The sequence below is a fragment of the Astatotilapia calliptera genome, chromosome 18 (assembly GCF_964374335.1).
Source record: "Astatotilapia calliptera chromosome 18, fAstCal68.1, whole genome shotgun sequence".
NCBI classification, from domain to species: Eukaryota; Metazoa; Chordata; class Actinopteri; order Cichliformes; family Cichlidae; genus Astatotilapia; species Astatotilapia calliptera.
In genome coordinates, this window is record NC_137439.1 from 18,201,472 (window position 1) to 18,215,116 (window position 13,645).

At 39.8% G+C, this 13,645-nt stretch overlaps 1 protein-coding gene across 2 annotated transcripts in view; it reads right to left on the reverse strand.

The window, feature by feature from the left end:
- Nucleotides 1-1,327: 1,327 nt before the first annotated feature.
- Nucleotides 1,328-13,645, reverse strand: part of LOC113010056 (tensin-3) — a 32,249-nt gene continuing 19,931 nt past the window's right edge. For both annotated transcript variants that reach the window (XM_080292939.1, XM_026148864.2), the window contains 14 exons: nt 10,594-10,751; nt 10,381-10,498; nt 9,862-9,945; nt 8,371-8,500; nt 7,742-8,265; nt 7,559-7,645; nt 7,352-7,483; nt 5,098-5,193; nt 4,574-4,651; nt 4,363-4,440; nt 3,972-4,140; nt 3,827-3,895; nt 3,464-3,493; nt 1,328-3,345 (listed from right to left, as the gene is read on the reverse strand). In XM_080292939.1, coding sequence (XP_080149065.1) covers nt 3,201-3,345; nt 3,464-3,493; nt 3,827-3,895; nt 3,972-4,140; nt 4,363-4,440; nt 4,574-4,651; nt 5,098-5,193; nt 7,352-7,483; nt 7,559-7,645; nt 7,742-8,265; nt 8,371-8,500; nt 9,862-9,945; nt 10,381-10,498; nt 10,594-10,751 — 1,898 coding nt within the window. In that variant the 3' untranslated portion in view covers nt 1,328-3,200. The remainder of the gene's footprint in view (nt 3,346-3,463; nt 3,494-3,826; nt 3,896-3,971; nt 4,141-4,362; nt 4,441-4,573; nt 4,652-5,097; nt 5,194-7,351; nt 7,484-7,558; nt 7,646-7,741; nt 8,266-8,370; nt 8,501-9,861; nt 9,946-10,380; nt 10,499-10,593; nt 10,752-13,645) is intronic.

Below are 13,645 nucleotides of genomic sequence, written 5' to 3' on the forward strand. Positions count from 1 at the left end.
GTCTTGTCTCCCTTTTCTGTTTACTTGTTCCCCTCCTTGTGTCTCATTCCATGTCTCCCCTGTCTGAGTTGTGCGTTGATGTATGTTCTCCCCAAGCCCATCATGTCCCTCTCCATTTCCTTCCGTGTCCCTTGCTCCCTCTCGTCACTCCATGTCTCTCACTCCTTGTTCTCCGTATCCAGTCATGTCAGTATTTTTGTCTCTCGTTTCTGCTTCGGTGTTCCAGTGTCAAGTCTGTGTGTCTTAGTCTGCGTGTTTCCCATTTTATTTTGATAGTATCACGTCCTGTGTGTTTAGTTTTGCTTCCTCCTCTTTCATTATGTTTATTTGCCCCAGCTGTGTTCCCCGTGTGTTTCCTCTTCCCTCGTCACTGTTCAGATATTCATGTTCCATGTTCCAGTATTTAGTTTTCCCAGTGTATTCCGGTTAGTTTTGCTTTAGTGTCCTCCTGTCTTGTCTTTTGTATCACTCAGCCTAAATAAACGGCTCACTCTTGGTTTAAGTTAAGCTTTGGTTTCCACACGTCTGCTTTTGGGTTCACTCGTCAACCATCGCCACACAGTCTGCCACCCCAGAATATGACAACATGTGTATTGTTGCTGACCATGTCCACGTCTCTTTATAACTACACTGTACCCATCATCTGATGGCTGCTTTCAGCAGGATAACACACTATGTCACTAAGCTCATCTCATCTCAAACTGATGTACTGGCCTACAGTCACGAGACCTCAATCAAATAGAGCAAGTTTGGAATGTGCTGAAACAGGAGATTTAAATCACGGATGTGCATTTAACAATGTACATTATCAAATGCATAATGTAGCGGCACATAGTACATGTGTGACACTATCATGTCAGCATGGACATGTTAATAAGAATTAAAACAGCTCTGAAATTTAAGGGGATCCAACACAGTGTACCTAATACACCGATCTCTGATTGTATACCATTTATTTCCACTGATAAAATAAATTTACTGGGTCCACAGCCTTTTTTTTTTTACTTATCATTTATTTTCTGAGAAAATAGCCAGATACCAAATACAGTGGAATGTTTATATAGAAGCCTAAAGCTAAAATGCCTTAGCTATCAGTTCAGCTGATGTTGCTAAGACCTGAAAAGCTGGAATTGTGCTTAGAGTCTTTGGTTTAGCAGCATTCATCTGCAGCCTCCCTGCAGTTATGACAAACTCATAATATTCAAATGTATTCAATATATTTCAAATGTCACAATACCAATACCATTACATTTACAAAGTTACTCTTAATAATCCTGAACTATTTATTTATGTATTTGTTTACCGGATTGAAGCCAACCAACAGCGGTGTATTCAAATTTCATTTATTTGCTCCTTTGCTGGTAGATATTACCATCCTGGTGTCTCTATACTTACATAAGGCTGCACAGCATAGCTTAGCACAGAGATACAAGGACACAAGACAGAGCTAACCCTTTTCTAATAAAAGGGATTCAATTACCCAATCTACCACCGCTACAGTTCATGCAAAAACCAACAAACAGCCTGATATTTACAGCTCTGGGTACAAGGCTAATACTCCCACTAGTTGCTGAATCTAGTGGATCAAGATTAAATAAATGTTTCATTATGATTAGTATTTACAAGTCAACAAAAACATGGAAATGCCCATATACAAATAAATCGTTCACATGTAGCATGTTTTACACCGAGGCACAGTATTGAATGAGATAAGGATGAGGTACACATAATAGGTCATGGAAAGTGATAATAAGCGTGCACTTGATGCAAGAATAACACCAGCTGTTAGTGTGGTTGTCGATCCCTCTCTGGATAAAATGGTCAGGAGCAAATGTGTATCACTGACAGATGACTAGCTGAGTGTGCTAAACACTAAACCTATTTGTGCAAATTCCAACACTGACCTCTTTCTTTCTTCTTTGTTTTCTTTTTAATAACAGCATTTGTTCTTGTAACATAGCAGCCTGTGTGTGGATGTGTGCTTTTACACATTTAGTATAAATATTAAAAAAGGGGGGAGGGGGGGGTATGTGTATACTGCTTTATTTTTGACACTGAAAGATTGCAGTGTTGATCTCAATCTTCAATTTGTTACATATTTGATATGTACAAGGATAATCCCAATGCTATTCAGGGCGTGTGGACAGACACTCTGGCTCACTTATAGAGCACCTGTGCTGGCGTGAAATCACTGATAATTTGATCTCCAAGCAGCCCTAGAATTGGCACAATCGACTCTTTACTCAGAGAACCGAGGTCACAAGGTAACCCTACATTCTTAGTCTTTTGTACCATCTACAAAAGTACTGATGTGTTTTTAATCGGTTACTGTCAAAGCAGAATATATATAATAAAAGAATATTATGGTTTCATTAAAATATCTTTCTACAATTTCTCTCATTCAAACACTCGCAAATGCACGCTCACACTTTCATTAAAATGTTGACAGCTTTAAAAGTGGTCATACTCCAATACATCTTATGGCAAAATTGATTTAACACCTTCAAAAAAGCCACTTACATGCAGCACATTTTACAAAACTACACGTTAAAAAAAAAGAAGCAAAAACAACATTTACATTGCATAGATAAAATAATCATGCATGTGATGAAGTTAGGCACAAAGTCCAAATCATACACATTTGCAACACTGCTTTTGCATGTTTTTAAATCCTGCCTGCTTGGTTAGATGAGGTGTTTCTACATCAGATACAACTAAAGAAATCTTAATGAATGCTTGCATGAAGTTTTTTTTTATCCTTTCTTTTTTGGTTAAATATGAGAGAAACATACAACAATGTAGGGTTTTCTTGGTTGGTCCATAAAATGCTATGAATGAGTAAGAAAAGCAGCTTTAGTATGAGGAACTTAAAATATGTTAATAATGATTGTATTACTGTGTAAGACATTACAGTTGTAAACAATGTGAAAATGATAATGATTTTGTTATTTGTTATGTAGCTAATTTACAGTTCATGCACTGAAAGGAACAAAATTTTTAAAAAGTTATTTATACTTTTCGATTAAAGGTGTCGCTGAATGTCCTCGTACAGTGATCACTTTACATTTGCACGTTTTTCAGTTCAAATTCAGATCATCACCATCTCGAGTCATTATATTTAGTCCGTTCTTCAGCCTCTCAGTCTTTCATTCGTTGTTCTAGACGTTGCAAACGTCTGTCCAAGTGATCTGCTTTGTCCTCTACTTACTCTTATGTGAACCAATCATCACCTTTGACACAAAGTTGACAATAGCGCTTGCTGGCTGCTCGGGGTCATGCTCAGCAAACAGGTGGCATACGTTGCCCGTCGAAGTGCCAGTTTTCCTCGCCACAAAGCCGAAGATTCTGCAGAGGAGGAGCAGTGTAGTTAGTAGCATTACTGTCATCTGCCTCAAACAGGCAGTGCACCTTTAAAAAGAACTGCTTTCATTGTCTCTGTGCAAAAATATAATTATCTACATACCTTGCTGATGGGCAGCCATCTTTTTTCCACCTATTGGAAGTAAAAAAGGGATAATAGTGTCATTTTTGCTACACTGAATCCACCTAAATACTTACATTCAAAAGTGTCAATTAGATTTGCATGAAGTTATTTAAATTAATCTTTTGCCATATTTTGGATTTTCCTAGATACTTTAGAGAATAAAGGCCAGTCAGTGCGACTTGTAGTGTAAAAGGGATTCAAGTGGTCAAAAAAATGAAAACCATATTAAATAAATACCCATCACCCATTCACAACATGCAACTGACATACTTCTCTATAATAACTAGTGAAACACAAATAGCAAGTGGGCATGTGTTTTGACATTAAATCAACAATACTTACTTTCTATCTTGAGGGTCCAGAGCACAGTATATTACTGTATTGACATTGTAATGCCTCCTGAAAAAGAGCCTAAAAGAAGCAAAATTATGGTAAGAAATTGCTAAGCTATGCATATATGAAGAATGCAAAAACTATGTTTACTCACTTTCTCTGGTTGTCAGTGAGGGTGATTCCCTGAGAAGAAACTTTGAAGTGGACCACAGTGGAGGTTGGTGTAGCGTTAGAGTTCAGGACCATAGTGGTGGCCTTCTGCACTGCCTGGACACCCGTTAGTGACTCCATTTCCACAGAGCCCAGGAACCAAACATTACAGGCTGCAGCAGCAGACAAATTCAAAATTACACTTGGATTTGCAAAGCGCAAATAACGGCAAAGCGAGTGCATTGGGTGACACACGGCATAATAACAGGACAAGGAAAATGGCTCATTTCTACAACAGAACAGCACACAGAGATTGCGTCAGCGTTCGTATTAAGTCAGGCCACCTGTTTGTGACAGTGTCTTTTCATAGCAACTGATATAAGAAACCTGATTACCTGCTCCCTGTTTTAGCAGCTCAGCGGCAGAGTTTGTTACTGATTGCGAGGTGTTCTCACTGACATCTTCAAGAGGATCTGCGAACAAGAAAACAATGAGATTATCCAGCAAAAAAAACCCTCAACAGTTACATCAGCAGATGAAAACACTAAGCTGGCAGACAGTTAAACATAGAGAGGCAGATGTTGGTAGCCACAACTTGAATACTACCTTTGTCAGGTATGATAAGTTTACAGGGCAGGGCCAGAGGAGTGATTGAATGTTGGTAGACCAATGCGGTTAAGCTTCCTGTAAAACAATACCATATTAAATTAGAATTCTAGTTATAAATCTGTTTTGGTTAATGACATGTTTATTTAAAAAAATGCAAGATTTCATGAAAAATTGCAAACTGTCAGAAAAAAGAAAAAGAAGGAGAAAAAACAACAGAGAAAAACTTCTATCACCACGATAAAATAAAATTCTCATCAGTGGAACACTTAATTTGATTATATATCTTCAATAGTTGCTATATTTGAAGAAAGCGGGGCACAAAAAAATGCCACAGAAATCAGACATAAACCATGAAACACTGTATGGGTAAATTCCAGTCTATCACAGTCTATGATCTATCGTTATTTGGCGTTCATGAAATTCTCCTGCCCTCTACTGGTGGTGGTACAATACAATTTCTGTAGTGTAGCCAAAAATCCAGATGGTGTCACTGATGTTTGCTAACCATGTAAAAGTCTTACCAAAATATGGCTCATTGGGGCAACCCTTCAGCCGCACTCCTTTCTGTGTGCACTCAATCAGAAAGTGGCGCACTAATTCATTGGCCAAATCTCCTCCTGTTAGAAAAAGAAAGAAGAAATACGTAACTAGCTAGAATAGTATACTTTCTTTTCAGCAAACTTTCTTGTATTTGAAAATCTAGAATTGGGGGTGTAAAACTTGGCGCCCCTGGAGCCTGCCCAAGAATCCTGTCTGGCCTATGGCAAGTTTGAAAACTGCAGGGAAGTCATTAATTATCACTTTTTCTTTCTTTCTGAATAAAAAAAAAATACTCGTCTGCACTGCTATTCCTCGTTGTTCGCATTACAGAGAAGTAAATTACTAGTTCCAAAATAGTCAAAGATGATGGAAATCTGTTGTGATCTTTCATTAGGAACTCATAGCTAATGAAACATATTGTTAAAACTGCGCTTTTTAAAATTTAAACTTGTTCATCATCATTTTTGTAAAGGGACAGTTCAAGAAATGCAAACATTTTCCAGAAACGTCTTTACACAAAAAGAAAAAAAAAGAACATAAACATATGAGTTATAGTAAAAGGTTTTTCCGACCCACTTCACATAAAATTGGGCTCTATGTGGCATGCAAACCAACAAATTAACCTCTGCTCTACACTTACTCTGACTTGCATAACATCTCATAGCAGTTATCTCAGTACCACACATAATTTCCCAGCCTTTAAGTGTTGCGTCAAACACATTAAATTGCTACATTCATTCTCTAGAGAGATTAGGTGGATTATGATTCAACAGAAGCTCTTCTGAAGGGGCTGGATGAGCGTATGTGAGGAATGTCTTGATACAAAAGCTTGGAGAAAAGCCTGCTCCACAAAGTGGGTTGGGTTTCACACTTATAAGCAGTCACAATACCCAAAGCTCAAAGTCTGGAGATGGTTTGTGTCATGATGTCACCACAGGTGCTGTTGGATTGAAGAAGGGTGAAATCAAACAAAAGGGCAGGTGTGAATCGGGGAGAAGGGAACATGAAAGGACTGCAGACAGGGCATAAGGGCATCCTTTGTGCCCCTCAGAATAAGCAGACTTTTTCCTGACACACTGTGTGGGGTTTAGTGTTCTTTCCTTTCCTTTTCCAAATAAGAAAATTGGGTCTGTATTGTAATTCGGTCAGTACTTCCTTACATGTGGAAACAATCCAGAGAATGTTTGACCAGAGTCCTCTAGAGACTGCGTGTTTGTTACCAAAAAAACAAAGAAACAAACAAAGAAAAAAAAAAAACTTTAGCCTATTTTCTAAATATGCTAAACCAACAAACCAGGAAGTTGATGACCAAACAAAAATCTTGTTTTGACTTCAGTTGTGGGACTGACAGACTTCTCAGAAAGACAGTTACAGTATGTGGGAAAGTGCACTTGCACAAGAAGACACTGGGATTATAGCAGGCTTACAGACCCAGCACATCTTTTGTTAATGAGTGAAACGTTAGCTGTACATCTAAGAGTATCAGGCAATAGGGGTCCCTTTGGCATCGTGATGATGATGCCCAGGAGAGAGAAACAGAAAGACAGGAGTTCACTCACAAGCAGAGGGAGAGAGGGACTCTTAGGTTCCACTGTGATGGTGCGCACAGTGGGCTGTAACTGAAGATGGCTTTGTCTGTGCTTATGCTATGCACCATTCCCAGGATTGTCCAGACCACTGGACCAATCTCTAATATCTTAACTATCAATGAAATTCTGTAATACTGTGATGTATGTTTATTTCCCAGAGATATTTATGTATGTTGTGTATGTGTTATGTACAATACAAATACAAACTGACCCGAATGATCCACTTAAAGTATATTGCACATTCCAAGGGAGCTTTAGGTTACCTTTGCACGATTATTCAAAGCAGAAGGACCGGTCAACTGGTCGCAGCAGATGGCCGCCAGAGATTTCTCCTTGTTTAAAGGGAGTTTTTCCTTTCCACTGTTGCCAAGTGTTTACCTTAAAGTGACTGTTGTTGTTATTTGACGCTATATAAATAAAACTGAACTGAACAGAACTGTATTTAATAAAATTAAGTGTTGGATTGCTTTGCTTGTTGGGATTTCTGTATTAGAATCTCTTCCACCCACTTCCAGTGTCTTACGCAAAGTTATTCACACAGATTTTAACTAAATATTTAACACACAGACATAAAAAGCCAGCAAATATGTCTGTCCCAAATGTTGAAGTGCTCATGCCGTCTTTTAATCACCCACATGTACCATACCTTTTTTGTTCTGCTGAAGAACTGAGGGAGGGGGTGTAGCCACCTTCATAGCCAGACCGTAGGCCCCCCTGAAGGAGTGGCTGTCCCGCACAATAAAGCAGCCTGGCTCCTTGTCTTTCAAGACTGAAATAGCTGAAGAGAGAGAAACAATGATTGAAGTAGCTCGAGAATTTTCTTAACAAAAAAGTGTTTACATTTGGCACCTACCTTGATCCCTTGAGATGTCTGGCTTGTACCAGAATTTTGATGTATCCTGCACAAATTTTACAGTAACCTGCTTGTTGGCTAGCACATCTGGAAAATACACAGACAAAGAAAACAACAAAAATCACTCAACGAGCCGTATGACACCCACGAGGCTTTCAGTTTCTTTAGCAGACCCTAGCTTACCTGGCAGAGGTGAGGCTGTGCCTGGCGTCTGAGCTGACAAGTCAGGCAAGATGTTAGGGAAAGGAATACTCAGGGAGCTACCACTGTGGGGACTTGAGAATCCACTGAGGGCTGGAGAGGCTGTTCCCAGCGAATGCTCCCCATCTGACGTCCTCTTCTTTTCAGGCAGAAGTGGAGGCTGCATTTGTGCTAACTGATTCTGCCCATCCATTGAGGGTAAAAGATCCCTGTCCAGGTTTGGACAGTCTGCGCCATAGCCGAGACACGAGTCATCCTGTTCCTCAAAGCTTTGAGCAGGACTATGGTTGAGAGTATAGTTAGCCATATGGCTTCGCTGGTTGCTTCGAGGAGAGCTGTGAGCATTCGGGGCAGGGTGGATGTGGGGGTGGTTAAGGGGAGGAGAGTGGTGGCCATAGTCCAGTGACACGGAGTGTGGCAGAGGTTGTCTTGCAGAGGGGTAGCTACTCAAAGAGGAGTGGTGGCTCAGGACAGGATGCTCTGGCCAGTGCTGGTTCTTGTTTGAACTGGGGAAAAACAGATTATGGGAGCATTTTATTACTGCTGGTGTTAACACAGGATCTAAAAAAAAAAAAAGGTGCTTGGAGTTTTTGTGTAAGTCAGAGCTCTACCTGTCTGTCTGCTGAAGGCTCCCAACAATAGAGGCAGAGTATGAGGAACTTTGTGTCCTGTGGCAGTTAATGGAGGGGTCTGGCAAACTCTCCACTCCGAAATGGTTGATCTCTGAATATTCCCTGGGTTCTGTGTAAGACGAAATACAGAATGTTAGAAAGCACATTTCTGCACAGAGTCCGAGTCAAGGTATGCATTTTATAATTTTAAAAGAACACAAACATAAGCAGGGATAAGTATGGAGAGAAAAGCTGCAAAAAGAAAAAAAAAAAAGAAAAGAAAAAGCAGCTCTGAAAAGTTTAAAAGAAAATTTCTGCAACACGTGAAATAAATCACAGGGAAAAAGGTTGGTGTTCATTCAAGTAACAAATACTTACAATTGTAGTTGAAATGTAACCAGAACTGTTCGTATGGCCTTATACCCACCCAGGTGTTCAGCAAATAAGACTTAACGGTAGCTACAAATTAAACGCCTACACCAACAATTACCTAAAGCTTTATTTCAGTCAGTCTGGGCACACTGACATCCCCAAAAACTCAAACTGTGTCTTTGCAGGCAGGTTTTCTCTGGGTTTATGGAAACAAGAGGTGCAAAGCTGAAAGAGTAACTGGTTTCTTCTTGTCCCCATTTCCGCTCGTGTACACAGAGACACTTTCATGGGGAGGAGAAGTTGTTTTTCTTCCTGACCCACAGTAACCATGGAGATGTGGCAGGGCTGAATGCAGCGATTCTTGCCTGAATATCTGAGGTAGTAAGAGGCACAGCAGGGACACAGATCTGCTCCCAGGACCTACAACCTTTAGACATACTGTAGATCTCTATGGAAACAAACGGGTTTGATCTATTTTATCTCTGTATTGGATCAAACACCAGACTTTAGATTGACGTTTAAATCAGTTTCATAGTTTTGAGAGAGCTCTATGACAAAGAGTAAATATAAAAAAGGTAACATTTAAGAATTCTGGAAAGTCCACCAGGCCTGTAGGAACAAAGTGCTATAAATGCACTCTTTCTTAAACTCCATCCATCCGTCTCTAAAAACAATCTCACAGTCTGGATTTTTTTTCTGCACTGGATAAAGACCAAAGTAAAACATGAAGAAAAAAAAAGATTTTAATATAAAAAACAACACAGTTATGTCCCAAAAAAGGGGTTTTCTGTGCAGGTTGTGACCATGCAGACATTCTTTAAAAACCAACCATGAAGGGCAGACAATGGTTAGGAATCTCCCTGCTTTCGAGACAACTTTTACCATCTGTCTCAAAACGGCTGATGTTGCACAGAAAACAATGCAAGCATTATTATAATATAACGCAGAAAAAATCCAAAATGCCTGTCCTGTCTCTTTTGTAATGAAAACATGCTTAAAAAACATACATGTATATTATTATTGGTGTGTTGTTTTTCTGTCATTTCATTTTAATTTCTCAGAAAATGGACAAAAAAACCCCAAAAACAAGCTCAGTTTGAAGAACTTTGAAGAACCCACCGTGGTCGGTTCTGTAGCCTCCAAAAGATTGCATGCTGGGAGATGGAGTATTCCTGTTGTGAGTCACTTCTGAGAAGATTTTCACTGAAAACCCAAAGCACATGAGCATGGGACAACACACATTATCAACTGCGCTGAGAAATCCGGTGACAGTTACAGAGACAAATAAGCTGTTTCCCCACGCTGGTAGGATCATCGCCCACCGCTGCCTGTATTCACATGGAGCACACGACACAAATCAGTCACATTCTCAATACTGGAAGTAATGGATTGGGTGAGGGGTGCATCTGAGTAAAGCATCCAGCAGGCAGGGAACAGACCATAACTTGAATATTATGTTATTCTCACACTGCACAAGCAGACACAGGTGGAAATCACATGGGTGCCAAACTGCATTTGTATCAGAGGGCTGGTTGATCCTTATTCCAATTCGTCTATGGTGGTAGGCATCTAGATTATTGCAAACATCTCCCTAAGGCCTTTAGTGCATGTATGAAAACTGAACTGCAGTGTACTCACCATAAGGTGTTGGTGGAGAGATGGGGAATGCAGGAGTGGGTGGAGGTATGTCACTATTATCTACATCTGGGCCGTTGGATCTGTAATCCGCACTGTCACTTCGACACAATATGGAATGCTGAAACAAACATTACACACGTATGTATAACCGGAACTGAAAGTTAAGAGGGAAAGAGGTCATTTAAATATACTGCACACATGTGCTGTATCTACCTGGGACTGTGGCACACAGGGGGGACATCTCTGCTGGCCTCTGTACTCCTCTGCTTCAGCCCATCTTGAGTTACAGAAGCCTGAATGATCTATGACGTCCCTTCCTTGGCAACTCAGAGTCTGTGTTATGCCCACTCGTCCGTCACTGGATTGGACAGCTGCATACACACAGGTAGACAGCAGCAAGAAGGTCATTAAATGTTAACAGATTTACATGCATCACTGCTTTCAAGGAAGTGAAGTGCCTTAAAGACACCAATGAGAAACAGTGGTGCTTTGACCTTTGGTACCTTTGAGGAAAGTACGCACAGTGCAGACAGGGTTTGTCTAAACTGAATTCCTAAAAAACTTTTTGAAGCAGTATGGTTACACAGAGTAATCACAGTATTTCTAACACTTTTTTTTCTGATTACAATGAATCAAATGGCAAATTTCTTCAATATCAAAGCAGTTTAATGGAACCTCCAGTCTTCACCTCTGTCATGTTGGTAGTTTTTAATTACATCTTACTTAGCCTCCTTAAATCAGACACAGTATAGCACAGGAATAACTATATATTATGATAACACAATTAGTTTGGGAATGTGTTACACCTGAATTTGGGCATGCACAAAAGTGAAAAGGTTTGCCACTTGTGTAATGTTTTGAGTGGACAGCTGAGGAATGCCGGAGGTCTAGCTAGATGGTGTTCATTGTGTATTCGGGGTGAAGGGTGTTCAGTGTTGTGACTGCTCTGAAGAGTGTGGCCACTCAGCACCAGGGTGTTAATTTGAGCCCTCCCAGTGAGTTCTGACCTCTCAGGCCTGAAGAATGCTAATGCCTTGCCTCATTAATCACTTTGCCTGATCTACAGATGACACAGACAGAGCTGTATGCATAGATGACATTATTTCTTCTTACTGCAGGTCTATGTAGAGTACTTTGCAAAACTCTTGAGCCACCCCTTATTTCTTTATATTTTTCGTTCTAGGCGGCCAAATTTGTAATATGATCTTGAATAGTTCTCCAGGCTTTCTGAAGGTCTTTTAAAGTTTTTCTTTGGACATTGGCTGCTTTTCCCCCCTTATGTTCTAGTCCTTGTAGCTGATCATTTTCAGATGATTTTTTTTTTTTGCTTGTTAAACCACTTTAACAGTGATGGGAATAACGGCGTTACTTTTTTCAGTAACGAGTAATCTAATTCCTAACGTTACAACGCCGTTACCGTTACGAACAAGAAAATGAGGTCGCGTTACTATTTTTCAACAAAAAGACGGTTGAAACTGTGTTCAGGTGACCGCACCTTATATCAGTTGCATGGAAGTAGCTGACTACGTAAGTAATCTGGGCGCTACAGCTTTCAGCGGCTGCGCGCGCTCCCGCAGACGACAATCACTTTCTGGCAGATGATCACTTTTTGGCACAACACCTGGAGCTAAGGGGGGCAAAACAATCGCATGAGTGTTGCTGTTTGACTGAGGAAGAATATCTTAGTCGTGGTAAGCCAATCACATGACCACTTTAAGATGACAAAGCAACAATGTGATATATACCAGTTTTTAAATTGTGTTGATAGGCCACGTAAAACCAGAGTCATGGTAAACAATATATACGCGGCGTTTTTTCCTCAATAGTTTTGTCACGTTTAACGTCTAAGGACAGCGCTAGCAAGCACTCTCTGCTTATGAACAAACAAAAAACAGCTCGATCGTGTTCGTGGAAAAATGCACCATATCGACCATTATTTCTGCAACCTGTCATGACTTCTAGAGTAAGGATGGGATGGGAAGTATAATACATTATCTACAGTATTGTGGAGGGATACCTAGACAATAACCGATAAGGCAGTTTGTGCCATGTTGGAATTATGTTGATGAATGCCTTTTCATGTTGCTTGTCACTTGACCAGGCTAATAATGAATTTCAGATGATCATTTTTAGTTAACACTATAAGCAAAAAAACACAACTTCTCTCCTTAGCCCTAATATTCTTTTTACGCCTTTTAACTCCGTTAAGGTGTAAAAACAGCTAGTGTTATGCTTAAAAGAGTAACAGCATGGAAGCTACAAGCAATAACATGATGAACACAAGCAAAAAAGACGTCTAGCTGCATAGATCCTAGATGCAACTTCGAAAGTGCAAAAAACAAGGCCCAAAGCATGAACTTTAAACAGACATCCTATATCGTGAAGAACTTTTATAAACAAACACTCTTATGCTTCCCACAGGTTATTTGCAAATTAGAAAAGTTAGCGCCTTTGGCATTTTTTTTTTTTTTTTTTTTTTACTTGGAATGGTGCACCCATGTAGTGGATATGTGCAGACAGGTATGCCTGTTGAATCAAACGGAAAGAAACATCGCCTGCGGGCTGACTTGTTTCTCTTCTGGAAATTCCTCAGGCCTCCCTATTTTGCACCCCCCTCCTACAACCACGCATGCATGCTGTGATTTATCCACGTAGATAGCTTTCTGAATTACCTCTGCATTACTAGTTTTTAGTAAAATTGCACTAAATGAATAAAAATGTTGCATTTTAATTAAAAAAAAAAAATGCTGTATGTTTTTTTTTCTGGTTTCTGAATATATTTATCAGAAATGTTAGGCTCTATTAAATTTTACAGATGTAGACAGAAGCAGAGAGGTACGGAAGGAGATAATGTGAATTCTTTTGCAGCTTTTCAAGAATCTCAGCATGACTCCAGGAATCAGTTTCAACTTGAAGAAAGAGGAAATAACTTTATCGTTGTAGATACTATAGCCATCGTGTTGCATAACCCGTGTTTGCTCAGCAAGTCTAACAACAATCAAAGCAGATGTTTCAGCGTCACAGAATCATGGATAAGAACTCAAAAGAAAAGATGGAAGCGTGATGCTGACTACAACCGGCACGCAATAAAGATGATTAATGTTAAATGAAGGAATGAAGTGCACATTTCAAATGTGGTGCTTTGAACATCTATACACAACAACGAGCTTTCGGTGCACGATAGTCACTGATTGTGGACATATCTGTGTGCACACGATGAAATCTCTATTAACAAACACTGAGACGGTAAGGTTCAGAAGAGAGG